Source organism: Rhinolophus hipposideros (assembly GCF_964194185.1).
Source record: "Rhinolophus hipposideros genome assembly, chromosome: 15".
Taxonomy (NCBI): domain Eukaryota; kingdom Metazoa; phylum Chordata; class Mammalia; order Chiroptera; family Rhinolophidae; genus Rhinolophus; species Rhinolophus hipposideros.
In genome coordinates this window covers 63,970,211-63,987,827 of record NC_138061.1, presented here as the reverse complement: position 1 = coordinate 63,987,827, position 17,617 = coordinate 63,970,211, and the positions used below count along the sequence as shown (strand labels likewise).

Here is a 17,617-nt window from a genome sequence, read left to right as displayed (position 1 = left end):
AATTGGGGATTCTGAAGAATGGGGAAGTATTAAACCAGGGTTTATCACACACAAACCATGTATGTGTGAGATTGTGGGGGTATTGTTCCTAGCTATAGGATTATTGGTGCCCTGTGGCACAAAATGAAATGATAAATGATGAAGAATGAAAATATATGAGGCTTTAGATGACAATTGGGTCATGCTTGGCTGATTTTACAGAACCTGTCATGACAAATGAACTTGTCAATGTCATTTTTATTACATAAAGTAGAAGGAAAGGCAAAGAATGTTACACAATTTCTTCACTTGCTTGTGCCATATGACCATTTCACTGAGTGAGAAGCCCTGCCTGTAGAGAAAATGGATCTAAATGTCCTAAGTGACACTCTGGAGAGGTTTCCAGTGGACAGAAGGAGGGTCAATGTTGGGTTTGATTTTGTTTAATTGTTTTATCAATGACATTGAAAAAGAAGCACACAGCACCCTAATGAACTTTACAGAAAATACGAAATTGGGAAATGTTCTTAACGTCAGCGAGGAGCACAACATAATAAAAATGAATCCAGAGAGGTAAGAAATGCAGGCAGGAAGGAAATAGCTGAATGAGATTCAATTTGGAAAATGGCAAAGCAATACATTGGGGGAGAAGGAATCGCAGGCACTGTTGGATAGTCAACAGGAAGCTACGAGGCTGCCTCTGTGAAGGGACTTTGGTGGCGACAGTGGTGAATTAGATGTGATCTGCAATGTGATATGGCAGCACGAACAGCCGGTGTCATTTCCGTCCACGTGCAAATTAGCCTGGTGTCCCTGAGAAGGAAGGCGATTGTGTCGTGTGTACTGTGCTAGTGAGACTCCATTGCAGACTACGCAGGCCGCTTTGGGAACCTCATTTCCAGAAAGACAGATTCAAACTAGAGAAGAGTGGCAAACATGACAAGGAAATGAGTGGCAGCCTTCAGAGACATGATCGGTTCAGCCGAGGAAGCTTTGCTGGGCTCAGTGAAGAAATTGCGTTGGAAAATAATACGGGCTGCACTGTTTACAGTGCTCGGTGGATCCATTCGTCCCTTCACCCAGTGGTCATTTTATCGAGCAGCTGCTCTGCACCAGGCCCTCGCTGTCCTGGGAACCTGGGGACACATGAGTGGATCTGTCCATAGGGTGGCAGATGCAAAAAGCAATAGGGTGTCACAGTGTAAGAGCAATAATAATGTGCGAACGGGGCACTGTGGGAACACATAGGAGGTGCCCAGGATGAGGGAGAGGGCAGTTTGTAAGCTGACGCTGACCATTTAGGTGGGCAGGGAAGGGGCAGGAGAGGCATCTCACTGTGCAGGGAGCCCTATGACAGTGGGTTAAGGCTGCTGGAACCTAAGCTGGGAGGCAGGGGCGGCTGTCGTCAACTAGGGGAAGGAGGCAGGGCTATGGTGGGAGGGCTTGTACCAAATAGTAAGGAATTCCCACTTGATTTATGGGTTAGTATTCTCAACCTTGTCTAATGATAAGCATCACCAGGACCACTGTGAACATGCAGATACACAAGTGTCTGCCCAGGAGATGCTGATCTGTTTGGGATGGAATTTGAATATACAAATTACAGTCTAGGTGATTTTATCATCAGGCAGCTGGGGAAATCTCTGCTTTAGACCGTGGAAAGCCCGTGACGCATTTAAAGTCCTTAGGTACATCCCTCTGTTGGCTGTTTGGGACATGGATTTGGGGGGGACAGTCTAGGGGGTGAGGAGGCAGAGTCTTTTGTAGTTGCTTGGGCTTGAAATGATGGAGGACTAAGTTTGGCAGGAGGAATGGAGAGACGCTAAGAGGTCACATGAGAAGCCTTTAGTATTAACTGGATGTGGGAAAGGGAGAAAGATACGGGATGACACCAGGGGTCTAACTCAGGGGGTATGTGCAGGGTGGTGCCCACAGCTGACAAGGAACCACAGGAGACGTAGCTGCTCCACAGGGAAAGTTTCAGATTGAGAGTGAGACGGCTGGAGGCCCTCCACACTGATGTCCAGTAGGTACAGAGACCCGTGGAGCCGAGGCTCCTGTCTGATCTGGTTTTAGTGAGAGCTGATTTCTGAGTCAGGCCGGTGAAACCATGGGAGTGGGTGTGATCCCCAAAGGGCAGTGGCCAAGGATGGAGGCCTAGGAATACCAACATTTGGAGTTTGGCTCGGGGTCCCTGTGGGCCAGCCCATCGGCTGTCTGGGGAAAGTCAAGTGTCCTCAATAGAAGAGCAGCACTGGAGGGTGAGAACACAGAAACTCTTTCCAAGGATCCCAGAAGGTCAATCTGTATGAAAGACAGAGGAATACAGAATCCAGCTGGGAATGAGGTGTACGCACTCCATCCCAGCAGCCTGGTGACCCTGTGTCCTCCGCTCCAATGACAGCTATCGCGAGGTAACTGCTTCTCACTCATTCATCATGAGCAGGTAGAGGCAGGTGTAGGCCTCACTGCAGGTGAGACACAAGGACGGAACCCACCGAACCCAGGGATAGCAGGGAGACCAGTGCTGAGTGCCCTGCACCCAGCAAACCTGGAGGCACAGCAAGGCTGCAGTTGGTGGAACAAGGAAGTCAGGATGGGAATGAAGGGAGTGAGCAGAGCTTTGGGTACTTTTCCAACAGGGAGAGGGAGAGCTGCTCAGTGTGCTCTCTCTTTCTGGGGGTGACTTATTGATTTTAAGGGTGTTCAGGGGTTCCTGAATGGAAGGCATCATAGATAGACTAGTGCAGAGATTTCCACATGTTCTTGGTTCTTGGTAGCCTTAGGCCAAGAGAAATAGCTAACAGGTTTGCTTTCTAGGTCATGGTGTCCAACAACTTAACTAAGTATTTCTGTCCTGAAATCTGAGAGCATAATATGCCCCTAGAGCCTGAGACCAGCTGTTCTCTTTCGGATCAATTCCAAGGTCACTTTTGAAATGAGGTGAAGATTTTACATGTTAGGAGGCCCAACTATCTCCAATCAGTACAAAATAACGAATAGCAAGTTGTGGCAAACATTTTTTGCAATTAATGATACTTTATGAAGACATTCATTACTCTGTCCCCGCAGACAGTGTCTTTGTTTGTTGTCCAGACTCAGTGATGGCAGCTCACTCACTGTCCAACAGTTGTGCAGTTTATACATTAAGCCGGCTCCTTCCCATTATTGGGACATCAGGGTCCCATTACCCACCACGTACCCTTCACCACCTCTATCTGGTGTCCCACATCCACGCACTTTCCATTTGTGTTTTGTGTCTGCTCTTCGGTAATCCCTTGGCCTCTATGTGCAGCCTCTGCTGCCCACACTTTGGGAGTCTCCCTGCCTGTGTGCCTTTTCCATCCTGCTTGATGTCCCTGTGTCCCCCACACTTGCCTTCCTGAGACATGTATCCGGCCTGGTCCTTCCCAGGATATGCAGATCCTGTTCTAAACATGAGGGCAGCCCAGGAGAACATGGGAGGCTGGACTAGCGCCAAAGCCTGGTTTTCCTTCAGATGCTGACAAGAGAGTTTCCGAGATGCAGCCTGAGGGTCCCAGGCTAGGGCAGCCTCTTGGGTGCCACGTGTCCTTTGCTGTCCTCAAGCTTTGAGATGGACCAGTTTGCAGGGCTCAGGTGAGGGCAGTGCATGGGCCCTTCGTACCAGGGAGCATGAGCCCCTGGCGTTCACAAGAGTAGCATTTCAGGCTTCTGCTCTCAGGCGTTCAACAGCTCCGACTCGCCAAACTTCATAAGGAATGATACTCAATGGCTTTTCTGTCTAGCTCAGCCACCCGCAGACTCAGAAGCAGTCTGATATTCTGAGCTGAAGTAAAACTCCATAGTTTCAGATAGAGATGTCTTCATCAACAGTGAAAATGCTGATAACAGAAGCAATTTGCAAAGGCTGTCTCCTGCAATTTAATCAGTATTTCAATCTTACCCCAAATAACATATTTGAGTAAGCCAACTTGTCATTTGACTTATAATCATGTAAGTAAGCTTTAAATGAAAGGAGTGGGTAAAGCAGATGGAAAACTCTGTAACCTAAAAGTATTTGGGGGCGAAGATGAAATTATAATATAATTTCTCATCTGACTATTTAACCCCAAAACGTTAGAGAAAATTTAATAATTGGATCTGAAAGTACTTCCACAGGGAACTGATATTTCAAGTTTCAGTGGAAGAAATTAAATAATTCCTTTTTCTCTGGAGACATGGAAGAGATAATTAGGAATGAGATTAACTAAACATTTAGTGCTACTGCTTAATTAAACAAGCACACATCATGATGTTTAAAGTGTCATCGGGTCCAGATACTCAAAGGGAACAAACTGACAACTGGAGTATAATTTAAACACCGCATAAAACAATTCTTCATTGTTCCTACCCGTATTCCGACTGCTATTGTCTTGGAAGAATTTCAGAGATTGAAAATGTAACCTGAGCTTGTGTATTCAGCCCCAGCTCAGGAGCCTGTGACCACTGCACCTTGCCCTAGTGAGGTGAGTGTGGAGAGCTTTGATCCCTGCCCTCTTGGGCTCTAGCCTCACAACCTAGAGGAGGAGACATGTGTAGATATGGGTGGAGATTTGATAGACATTATCAAATCTAATACAAGGAGAGCTAATACAAGGAGAGTGTGGGAAGTCCATTCAAGAGGTGACTCTGGTGTGGGAGTAAGGGAGAGACAAAGGTACATTCTTGTGGGGATATGAGAAGGTCACCTGGAAGGAGGTGAGATTCTGCTGGGGCCTCAGGGTGCGAAGGGCTAGGGCCATGCCATGTCAGCAGACAAAATAGCCTGGGCAAAGATGTGGACAGGGGAGAAGAAGAATTTGCAAAAACCCTGATGGAGTTGGGTGCATGTTTGTGTTTGGTGAGGGTCGGGGTGGACAGCGATAAGACGAGAGGTTGGAGGTTGGCGTGGTGGACCTGGCCAGCGACCTTGACTGCAGGGACACTGCCAGATTCTTCTTAGCTGCCTCCTCACACCGGACACAGTACATGGCACACAAAAGTGCTCAGCAACAGGTTGTTTTTAATGAAAAAATGAATGAGTGATCTAAAATGCCATTTTAATTAACGGCGGCAAGGAGTGGAAGACGATAGCAAGCAAAAATATAGGCCGATCCTGCCGTTGTGTCTGGAACAAGCCAGTTACCAAACCCTGAGTGTCACAATTTCCTAACTGCTATTTGGGGACACAGCTGGTTCCAACCCAGACATAAACCTCTTTTCCAGCTGCCTTGTCACAATAGGAAGTGCATTTGATACGCTTTTTGTTTACCCTTTTGGTTTGTTTTCTAGAATTTGTCTTAGAGTGAACATGAAAGGAAGGAGTGGCTTGAAGCAGACACAGCTGGAGCTTTCTGTTTCTCATCGGTGGCTCCGTCTGAGCAGATCATTCAGAGGTCCTGCTCACATACATGGCTTTGTGCGGGTCCCAGAAGAGACTGTCTTTGGCCTGAGTCTTGGAGGGGCCAGGCGAAACGGAAGCAATAGACAAAATGAGGACAGAAACAGAAAAGGTGTCTGTCTTTCTGGGCCTGCTGTTGCCTTCCCCAAGAATGCTGTTGCAGTCATAAAAAGTGGGGACACAGCCACATTCAGCTTTTTCCCTTGAGAACCATCATTGAATAAGAAGGGCCAGGGAACTGAGTATATTAATTTTTTAATTTGCAGCAAGAGTGTTGACTCATGTTTATTTAAGGTCCTCTCTTGTGCATGTTTCATATCACCAACCTCTTCCGGTCATAGACTTTTTTCTTGCATTGATTTGTACAAAATACTGCCTAAGGAAACTGAGGCAGGACTGCTTTCCCGATTTCTATATCCCATGGGTGCAAATCAGCAAGGTCTACACAGCAGGGACCAGGGCCTTTAACTTCTGCTTCTCTCCTTTCAACTTGAAAGAACTTAAGAATCATCTTCTGCTTAAGGTTTGAGGATTTCCCGCCTCTGTTCTGTAAGAAACTGAGAACTCGGACTATAAAGCGAATCATAATAGACCCAAAGCATGCAACTCCAAGGCCAGATCATTGTAGAAAAAGCAGTCTTGAAGGCCTGGTGTGCTGGTGCATTCCCACTGCTTCGGAGACAGTATTTCCAGGTGAAAGAAGCTGGCCGTGTAGGACAGGGCCCCCTGCCCTCACCTTTCTTCCCTGCCTCCCACAGTGTAACAATGTTGTGGCCCCAGCACCAAGTTTCCTTTGGGAGACCTTGACCCACCAATATGGTATAATGTTCATTCCATTCATTCGTTCATTCAAAGTAACTAAGAATTGTTATGGGCCAGGAAGGATTCTAGGAAGTAAAGAAAACAGATGCAATCCCTTCCTTTCAGCTGGGGTGGCAGACAAGGAACAAGATACATGAATAAAGCATAGTGATGCTTTCTAAGGCAACACATTCAGCAGGGAGGAGGGTGCAGCTCATTAGATAATCACTGGAGGAAGGCTTCTCTCCAGTCAGCCACATGGAAAGACACGTCAATCCTTACAGATGCCTGCCCTTTGGAAAACAGCTTCTTCTAAAGTCGTGTTCTTCACTTTATATTTCTTTGCAAGGAGTTATGCCATTTAAAGGCACCCTTTTGGAGTCGTTTGTTTGTAAACGTTTGTGGGATGGGCTTAGTCCTAGGTTTTGCTGTTATTCCTGTTTTCTGTGGATTGAGCTGAAGAAGCACTGGTTAGTTCGGAGTCCCCGCCCTGCCTGGACTGCACGGGAATGGAGGCCCAGGCTCTGACTGCTTAGGGTTTGAATCCTCTCTCCCACGTCTTTGCGGATGTGCTGCCTGCCTGTCTACCAGGAGTATGTGAGGCAGGGCTTCCCCATCTGGGGCCTGAACACCTCACGCCTCAGAGTTTCCTCAATGGTGAGCTCCCTAATTATGCTGAATCCCAAACTCTCCCCAGATCTTGAATCGGAAGCTCAGGGTGATGCCTGGAATTCTCCATTTTTAACAAGACTCCTAGTTTATTCTCCTACAGCTAACGTTTTTAGAAATCTTGGTCTTTGGGCACTAGATAAAGGCTACACCCTGTCCAATCAAGATGTGGAGAATCTGGAGAATGCGTTAGCACAGCGTGGCCAGCAGTAAGCAGGAGGGGAGCACTAAGCAGGAGGGGACCGGTGAAGGCGTGTTTCCCAAACTCCTGGTCTCCCTGTGTCCTCACTGCTGCTCCTTTCATCTCACTTTCTCCTCTGCCTGTGCCAGAGCCCTGTCTACTCCCCTCTCCATCAACACCTGCATTCTGGTGGCTGTGTGTGTCAGAAATGTAACCTTACTTTAGATGTAACCTCTGGATGCAATTTAAGCTTCTTTAATTGTAGGATTCCTTATTAAAAGAATTAGGGGCACAAGTGGGAAAAAAATATTGGGAAAAGGAGCCTCCCAAGGGCCTCTAAAAATCGTCAACCATCTGTTTCATGGATGACGGGGTCAGTCCTTCAGCATAAGTCCAGATAAAGGTGTCAGTATCATCAGTGAACACGAGGAGACAGGAAGAGAACGGATGGCCACTCAGCCCAGAGGGCATCGTCACAGGGTCTTGGTGTGAACTCAGGGGACACAGTCTGCCACAGCCTGTGAAACGTGCCTTTCCCAGGGGAGTTGGCGGATATTCTGTCCAAGTTAGGAATCAAGGCTCTCAGTTTTCACACCTCGCTGAGTGATGGTTTCCCCACAGACCCCATCAAAATGGTCTTGACTAGGATTCTCTGTTTCCACCCTGCTTCCTCCAGACACGAGGCTGATAGGATCAGTGTGTCTCGGTACCTCTGTGCTGCATTCCCCCAGGCTGTTTGATCTTGTGGCCACTTTCAACCAGTTTTTCCCAGAGGAACTGAGACATGGTGGCTTTCACACCATGCCCCTTTTTAGATTTCATCTGACTCTGCTCTCGGGGAGGGGCCCCAGGACAGCCTGTAGCTCAGTCATCTAGACCGCTGCCTCACCAGAAGGGCAGATGAGCTCTGCCCCCTGGGAGCTGGGGTCCCGAGGAAATCACAAAGCTGTCAATAGATCAGTTGATGGCTTAGCTTTGGAGTGCTCTTTACTCCCCTTCTCCGCGGTGAGCCCCATCCGATTCATATGTGGGCATAGGAGTCAGATAGAAATCAAATGCCCACTCTATTCCTGGTAAAGCTGTACTGAGAAAAGTGCTTTGGCGCTGAGGCCTAATGGACTTCCCTGATCATTTGCACTACCTGCCTCTGTGCTCTCCCAGGCCCGCACTCTGTGGGAGGAGGGGGTCCTTGTACCACCCACCCTCCGGGGACCCCTGGATAGAGGAAGGATGGAAGAGGAGGGTGCATATGACTGGCCCCAGGCAAGGCTCCCTGGGAGGCAGGGCTGATAACACTCCAAGCTCCTGGGATAATGAGACCTTCCCAAGGGGGCACACACTGCCCACCCCCACATTAGCTGTTTTCTGAAAGGCCAGTCTCAAAGCACATGGCAAGGGGGAGGCCACCTTGGCAGGGCATTGGCCACATACCTCTCATGCAGAGAGGGGCAGTATGTCAGAAGCTTACGTGGGTCAGGGGTCCTCTTCTCCTGCCGGGCGTAAGAAGGGGGTGAGTGGAGATGGGAGCGTGGGGAGAGTTAGTGGTACTCCCTACAGTCATGCTTCCTCCTGGGCAGGGACCGAATCCCATTCCTCCTCCCCACCTTGGAAACCCAAGCACAGAGGAGTGCGGCCCCCACTCACAGTTGAGACCCAACAAGACAGCCCATTGGTTCAATGGCTGGCTGAATGCATTGCATCCCTAATTCTGAGGGGTTAAGCTGAGAACTGCCCAATCATAGGAGCTGTCAGAGGTTAGGAGGACTGTCAGCAACTTGAGCTGATGTTTAGGATTCACCAGGACGTGGGCTGTGAAAGGCTGTTTGTTGCCTTCTGCCAGTTGTCTGGGAGTCCGGCGGAATGTGAGGCAATGTGTGGTAAACACTTGAAAGTGACAAATAAAAGGCCATTACCTTCTGATGACTAAAGTCACTGGAAACCATTACACATGCTCTTTGATCAAGATATTTGCATTTTATTTCGGAGAGTCTTTGACCAACGTTAGTAACCTGTGGTTGGAAAATGTGCCACTCTTTCCTCGATCAAGCAAAATATTTCCTTGAAATATTTCATCCTCTGCCATCCTGTCCAGTCTGCAGTGGCCTCTTCCACTCAGCGTCTCAGGGAGACCATGGTGAATTTATGTCAGCTGTGCACAGCTGTGCCGTGGAGGGAGGTATGCTAATAAAGCCAGTAGACCCACTGCTTACCCACTGCACAGCCCTGCTGTGTCGGCCTGGCTGTGTGCAGCACTGTGTTTCCTTATGGTTTGTGGACTCAGACACATGGCTTGACCGTGTATGAAATTCACTTTGAGATAGCATGGGATTAGCAGCTGAAACAAGCTAGTTAGCTAGAACCTTGGGAAAACTTCTGGAGCTCTGGCAGTGTTCGTGTAAAGATTTTTCTTTCTTGTAGGACCAGATAAGATTATGACTGGTATTGCTGATCAAAGTTGCTGCAATTTCCCCTAAAACAGCTGCACTGAGGGGAGGGGAGGAGCATCCATGAATTCCTTGCTTGGAATCTATGTTTGCTGCCTCTTTCAGCTCACGTCTCCATAAGTCAATAAGAGAGAGCTTGTGGCCTTCTATCTCAAAAAAGGCCAAGGGAATTGTAATTGGACTCAATCAAGGGCCCCCAGTTTCTGAAAAGAAAAAAATGAATAAACGGTTGTCTGAAGGCATCTACCTTTGCTAGAATGGTAACAGCCTGTTTGAGCTGTAGACATTTAGCCACAAACACAGGGAATTCTTTATTAGGGACCATTTGGACAACTGAAGATTCATACTCTGAGGCTAAGGGCTGACAGCCAAGGGCCGTGCTGGACTTAGGTGCGGGAATTAGAGCAGGCAATAAAATAGGCGAAAATCCCTGCCTTAGGGAGCTCCCGTCCTTGTGGTTACAAACGGCTCCCTAGGTCTCAGGCATTGTTCTGAGCACTTCACAGTATGAACCCATTAGATACTCACACTTGCTTTGACAGGGACTCCTTAGCATCACTGCATAACAAATGGGGAAACTAAGGCACTGGGATGTTAAATGACTTGCCCATGGTCACAATCAGCAAATGGCAACTTCGTATCTCCACTTAGTACATCAGTGCATCTCAAACTTTGAAGTGCATGTGATTCACCCGGGGAATCTGGGTTTAAAAGAGATGCTGATCCCGTCGATCTGGGTTGGGACCCTTGTGATTCTGCACTTCTGACCAGCCTCCAAATGACACTGAAGCTGCTAGTCCATGGACACACGTGGAGTGGTGAGGCTCTGGGCCGTGATGAGCGTCCCTGACCTTCTGAAAACTTAAGCTCCTTGGAGATGCATTTCGTTCTCATTTCTGTATTGTCTTCATTAGGACTCTGTGGTTATCCTAGCCTAGGCTCAATTAGTTGGAGCTATGAAAACCCATTCAAGCTAATTCAGAAGAGAGGAAGGGATAGTTTAAGGATACAGAGCTCATGGAATACAAGGATAGCAAACACAATACATCAGACTTCTTAGGACCCAAAATGCCATCAAGATCAAGTCGATTGGACCCACAGGTCCTCTCACTTTGACCTTTCTCTTACGTGTTCTGCTTTCTGCTCTATTCCGCTTGCCTGTTCTCCAAACATAACTGCTTGCCCCCAAATCCACAAGCTCTTTCACCCCCAGGGTCCACAACAACCATATGTACTTTGTTTCTTAGTTTAAATTCATGAAATGGGAATCTGACTGGTTGCTCTGGTGGTCAGTGGTTACGGGGGCTGTGGGTGGGGCAAATTGAGTAGAAGGATTGTCTGACATATCTAATATCACATGCAAGTCCAAATATCCAGTAAGAGTTCCTTCCTGGACGTCCAGATTGCTTACTTTGTTGGGCCATCAGAAAGAAATAGATCATTTTTTCAATAGGCACCTATCAGCTGCCAGGCAGTTTGCCAAATGGGGGGATATAGAGGTAGCAGATGCGGCTTCTGGTTTTAGGGAATTTAGGTTCTTATGAGAGAGGAGGAGTTCTTCTCCAGTAACGGCAGACTAACATAGCAGACCAAAGCCTTCTGAGCACAATTAGAAAAGGTGAAAAAAAAATCTGCATTTCAGTTTTCCTCATTACAAATTTATATTTCATAAATACATTTGTATTACATAATCACCCAATTATGTATGTGCGTGTATATTTCAGATGCCCTACTTGTTCTCTGAAGGACAACATAGATAGATGAAAGAAAGAAAGAAAGAAGGAAGGGAGGGAGGGAGGGAGGGAGGGAAGGAAGGAAGGAAGGAAGGAAGGAAGGAAGGAAGGAAGGAAGGGAAGGAAGGAAGGAAGGAAGGAAGGAAGGAAGGAAGGGAAGGAAGGAAGGAAGGAAGGAAGGAAGGAAGGAAGGAAGGGAAGGAAGGAAGGGAAGGAAGGAAGGAAGGAAGGAAGGAAGGAAGGAAGGAAGGGAAGGAAGGAAGGAAGGAAGGAAGGAAGGAAGGGAAGGAAGGAAGGAAGGAAGGAAGGAAGGAAGGAAGGAAGGAAGGAAGGAAGGGAAGGAAGGAAGGAAGGAAGGAAGGAAGGAAAGGGAGGGAGGGAGGGAGGGAGGGAAGGAAGGAAGGAAGGAAGGAAGGGAAGGAAGGAAGGAAGGAAGGAAGGAAGGAAGGAAGGGAAGGAAGGAAGGAAGGGAAGGAAGGAAAGGAAGGAAAAAAGGAAGGGAAGGAAGGAAAGGAAGGAAAGAAGGAAAGGAAGGAAGATTCTTTTTATTTGGGTCTTAGATCTCTTCTGTAGAGCTCTGCAGTGTGGTAGTCACTGACCACAGGTGGCTATTTAAATTTAAATTAATGAAAATTAAATACAGTTACAGACTCAGTTTCCCAGTCCCGTGTGGCCTGCACATGGTCAGCCTGTACCAGGCTGCTGTATGTACAGTGCGGACACAGAGCATTTCCAGCATCTCAGAATGTTCTGTTGGGCCATATTTTCATTCCCTGGCATTTTACGTATTCTGTCAGGTTTATTTTGAAGTTTTTACCAGTGATTATGTTACCGCTGTGCAGGGAACCTTTTTGTGGTTCCAGACTCTTCAGTATGACGTCGGAGGTTTAACACAGGGTAACTCAGTTCTCGTTCCCTGACGGCAGGCTCAGTGAAGTCAGCGACCAACCGCTGACGGACAGCTGACAACATAACGTCAAAAGCAGGTGTCTGCTGCTTTGTGTGACTGTCTTGCACGGAGAATGGTGCTCAGAGCACTGACCCTGAGTCATCAGATGACCTCAGGCTCTCTATCTTGGATACCAAATGGTAAAATAATAATGTTGTGGTTCTTGGAATTCCCATTGGCGGACTCCTTACTTTGCACATGTATTGAACTGGGTCCCAGCTTTGCCACTTACTGCCTTTTAAACAGACACCTCAATTCTCCTCTCTGGTGCCTCCAGACTCTCAGTTGTTGTAAGTCATTGAACCTCTCCCTGGCATGTGAGTTGTGACAATTAAATGTGGTTTTGCAAGTGTGAAAATTACTTTATAAATTTGAGTGCCGTATGTACCACGTGGCGTTATTTTGGATCGCAGTGTATGTCAGGTCCACCAGCTACTCTATTTCATGAGACTCCATTTCACTTTTATCTTACAGTGATTTCCCTCAACGCTTCTGAAGATTCGTCCTTTGAGAAAAAGAAAGAGACTTGGGCATTTTTTGAAGGTAAAGCTTGCATATTTCTTTATTATAAGATGCTACCTCACTTTTAAATAGTAGAAAAGGAATAGGATAGGAGGAAAGGACCCTAACTTCTTAGTTTTGCCACCTCAAGCTGTGTTCTTGCCCTAACCTTACTCAAGAGTAGGATGGGGATTTCTGGTGGTATCAGCCCACAGGTTTGGAAAGAGTAGAGGTGAAAGCTCCAACCTACATAATTTGGGGGGTTTTGTTTTGTTTTGCTCCAGAATTCCTATTCCCTGGTGATATTACAGAGGGATATTCAAGTAATATAAAAATGGAAAGTATATCCACTGTGTCTTGTTTTATCTCAAGTCGTTAAGGAGTTGGAGATTCTGGAAGCACTTTGAAAACCTTAAGCGAGTGATTTTCAGCACATTTTAGAATCACTGCGGAATCTTTAAAAATCACTGGGGGAATCTTTAAAAACATTAGAGATTTTGGATGAGTTGGAATTTGTTAAAGCTGTCCAGGTGATTCCAGCGTGTAGCCAGGGCCTTAGAGCCGGGGTTCCCAAGGCTGGTCCCAGGCCAGCAGCAGCAGCACTACTGCGGAGCCTGTTACAAATGCACTGTGTTGGACACTCCTGTCGCGTGCAGAATCAAAAACTCACCGATGGTGCCTAGCCCGCCCAGTGGGTGATGCCAGCTCCAACTTGAGCCTTGGAGGAGTGATTCTTAACAGGAGGTGATTTTGCCCTTCCAAGGCACATTTGTCAACCTGTGGGTATATTTTTGGTTGCCACAGCTACCGTGTTTCCCCAAAAATAAGACCTAGCCAGACAATCAGCTCTAATGCGTCTTTGAGCAAAACTTAATATAAGACCCGGTATGATATGATATGATATGATATGATATGATATGATATGATATGATATATTACATTACAATATGTTACGTTACATTACATTATATTATATTATTTTAGTAAAATGAGACCGGGTTTTATAATAATTTTTGCTCCAAAAGCCACATTAGAGTTGATTGTCCGGCTCGGTCTTATTTTGGGGGCAACACGGTCGTATGTTGGTGCTACTGGCACCTACTGGGTACACGGCAAGGATGCTGCTAAACAGCCTAGAATGGATAGGTCAGTCCCCCCACCCCCCATGACAAAGAATTATCTGGCCCCAAATGTCAAGGGTTCCAAGACTGAGAAACCTTGCCTTAGAGTAAGGAAAATTCACAGAAATTATTATCACAAAGTGTTTGAGGTTTATGACCATAAGCAATGAAAGGATGTGCTTTGTGAGTTCTCAGGCAGAGACTTGGATCAGTACAAACTGACTAATGTTGAGGTGATCAGGGAATTGTGAAGGATCGCATCTCGGGAAGGCGTGGCATTATTGATGAGAAGGACCTTGTCAAAGAATCCAAGGAGACGTGTGTACCTCAGGCCTTCACCATCCCTTTCAGTTAACTCAGCAGGCATGGTGGAAGCATAGCTTGCCCCAGGAGAGAGCATTTGGACTCAAATTCACCTTCCAAAAGCAAGTCCAAAGCAGTGGGTTGAGGCACTTTTTCTCTTAGAAAAATATCACCATAATTATGAACATCATTTGCAAACCATAAAATGTCACCTAGGTAGGCCATTAGGATTTATACTTTCATTTAAAAAACATATTTATTTTTTTTCAATTACAGTTGACATTCAATATTATTTTAAATTAGTTTCAGGTGTACAGTCTAGTGGTTAGACATGTAATTTATGCAGTGATCTCCCGATTAGTTTAGTACCCACCTGACCTTATAGTTAGTTGTTGAAACATTATTGACTATATTCCCTATGCTGTACTTTAGATCCCCATGACTGTTTTGTAACTACCAATTTGTATTTCTTAATCCCTTTACCTTTTCACCCAGCTCCCCAAACCTCCTTCCCTCTGGCAACCATCAGTTTGTTCTCTGTGTCTTTGAGTCTGTTTCTGTTTTGTTTGTTCATTTATTTTGTTCTTTAGATTCCACATATAAGTGAGATCATACAGTATGTCTCTTTCTTAGTCTGACTTATTTCACTTAGCATAATACCATCTAGGTCCATCCATGTTGTTGCAAATAGTAAGATTTCATTCTTTTTTATGGCTGGATAATATTCCATTGTATAAATGTAGCACATACATACGCATATTCTTTATCCAGTCTGATGGGCACTTCTGTTGCTTCCATATATTATCTTTCTATCCATGAGCATGGTATATGCTTCCATTTATTTGTATCTTCTTAAATGTCTTATAGCTTTCTGAGTGCAAGTCTTTTACCTCCTTGGTTAAATTTATTACTAGGTATTTAATTTATTTATTTTTGATGCTTTTGTAAATGGGATTGTTTTCTTACTTTCTCTTTATGACAGTTCATTAATGGTGTATATAAATGCAACCAATTTCTGAATATTAATTTTGTATCCTGCTACTTTACTCAATTCATTTATCAGTTCTAATAGTTTTTTGGTGGAATCTTTCAAATTCTCTCTCTATATTATCATGTCATATACAAATAATGACAGTTTTACTTCTTCATTTCCAATTTGGATGACTTTTACTTCTTTTTCTTGCCTGATTGGATTGGCTAAGACTTCCAGAACTATGTTGAATAAAAGCGGTGGAAGTGGGCATTCCTGTCTTGTTCCTGATATTAAGGAGAATGTTTTAGCTTTTCCCCATTGAGTATGATGTTAGCTGTGGGTTTGTTATATATGGCTTTATTATGTTGAGGTATGTTCCATCTCCTCCCACTTTCCTGAGAGTTTTTATCATAAATGAATTCTGAATTTTGTCAACTTTATGAATTTTCTGCATTCCTTGATATGATCATCTGATTTTTATCTTTCATTTTGTTTATATGGTGTATCACATTGATTTGTAGATATTGAACCAAACTTGAATCCCAGGAATAAAACCTACTTGACCATGGTGTATGATCTTTCTAATGTATTGCAGAATTTGGTTTGCTAATATTTTATCGGAGATTTTTGCATCTATGTTCATTAGGGATATTGGCCTATAGTTTTCTTTTTTGTAATGTTTTTGTCTGGTTTTGGAATCAGGGTAATTGTGGCCTTGTAGAATGAGCTAAGGAGCTTTTCCTCTCCTTGAATTTTTTGGAATAGTTTGAGAAGGATAGCTGTTAATTCTTCTTTGATTATTTGGTAAAATTTACCTTTGAAGCCATCCAGTGAAGGACTTTTGTTTGTTGGGAGTTTTTTGATTACTGATTTGATTTTGTTAGTAGAAATGGGTCAGTTTAGATTTTCTATTTGTTCTTGATTCGGTGTTGGAAGATTGTATGTTTCTAGGAATATATCAATTTTTTTTCCAGATTGTACAGTTTGTTGACATACAATTGTTCATAATATTTTCTTATAATCCTTTGTATTTCTCTGGTGTCAAGTTGTCACTTCCCTTTCATTTCTGACTTTATTTGGTTCCTCTTTTTTTTCTTGATGGATATGCTTAAAGGTTTATCAATTTTGTTTATATGTTCAAAGAAACAGCTCTTGGTTACATGGATTGTATTTTTAGACTTTGTTTTGTTTATTTCCTTTCTGGTCGTTATTATTTTCTTCCTTCTACTCACTTTGGGTTTTGTTTGCTGTTCTTTTTCCAGTTCCTTTAGGTGGAGGGTTAGATTATTAATTTGATATTTTTCTTGTTTCTTGAGGTAGGCCTGTACTGCTATGAATTTCCCTTTTAGGACTGCTTTTGCTGTGTCCTATAGAATCTGTGTTTTCATTTTCATTTGTTGCAAGGTATCTTTTGATTTCCTCCTTGATTTTATTGTTGGTACATTCATTATATAGTGGCATGTTATTTCGCCTTCATATGTTTGTGTGTTTTTCAGTTTTTTTTTTTTTTTCCTGTAATTGATTTTTAGTTTCATACCATTGTGGTCAGAAAAGATGCTTGGCGTGATTTCATTCTTTGCAAATTTATTGAGTCTTGTTTTGTGGCCTAACATATGGTCTATCCTGGAAAATGGGAAAATGTTCTATATGCACTTGAAAAGAATGTATATTCTTCTGTTTTGGGGTAAAATGCTCTAAAAATATCAATGGAATCTATATGATGTAGTGTGTTATTTAAGGTCGCTGTTTCCTTGTTGATTTTCTGTCTGGAAAATCTATTCATTGGTGTCAGTGAGGTATTAAAGTTCTCTACTATGATTGGATTACTGACAATCTCTCCTTTTATATTGATCAGCTCTTGCTTTACTTATTTAGGCGCTCCTACATTGGGTGCATAAATGTTTATAAGGGTTATATACTTTTGGTGGATTGATCCTTTATCATATAATGTCGCTCTTTGTCTCTTATTATAGCCTTTGTTTTAAAGTCTATTTTGTGTAAGTATTGCTACCCCAGCTTTTTTTGTTTGTTTCCATTTGGATGAAATATCTTTTTCCATCCCTTCACTTTCAGCCTGTCTGTGTCTTTTGATCTGAAATAGGTCTCTTTTAGACAGCGTATATATGAGTCTTGTTTTCTTATCTGCTCAGCTCACCTATGTCTTTTGATTGGAGCATCTACTTACATTTAAAGTCATTATTGATAAATATACAGTTATTGCCATTTTAAAATTCCCATTTATATTCCTCCCCCCCTCCCCCCGCCTTCTTTTTAAAGAAGTCCCTTTAACATTTCTTGTAATACTGGTTTGGTGATGATGAATTACTTCAGCTTTTACTTTTCTGGTGAGCTCTTTATCACTCTTTAAATTGTAAATGATATCCTTGCTGAATAGAGTAGTCTCAGTCGTAGGTCCTTTCTTTTCATCACTTTGAATATTTCTTACCAATCCCTTCGTGCCTGCAAAGTTTCTGTTGTGAGAAATCTTCTGACAATGTTATGGGAGCTCCCTTGTAGGTAACTAGTTGCCTCTCTCTTATTGCTTTTAGGATTCTCTCTTTG

At 44.2% G+C, this 17,617-nt stretch overlaps 1 protein-coding gene across 2 annotated transcripts in view; it reads left to right on the top strand.

The window, feature by feature from the left end:
• The window catches only part of VSTM4 (V-set and transmembrane domain containing 4), a 103,355-nt gene that overhangs the window by 18,274 nt on the left and 67,464 nt on the right, over nucleotides 1-17,617 (top strand). For both annotated transcript variants that reach the window (XM_081074762.1, XM_081074761.1), the window contains exon 3: nucleotides 12,632-12,700. In XM_081074762.1, coding sequence (XP_080930888.1) covers nucleotides 12,632-12,700 — 69 coding nt within the window. The remainder of the gene's footprint in view (nucleotides 1-12,631; nucleotides 12,701-17,617) is intronic.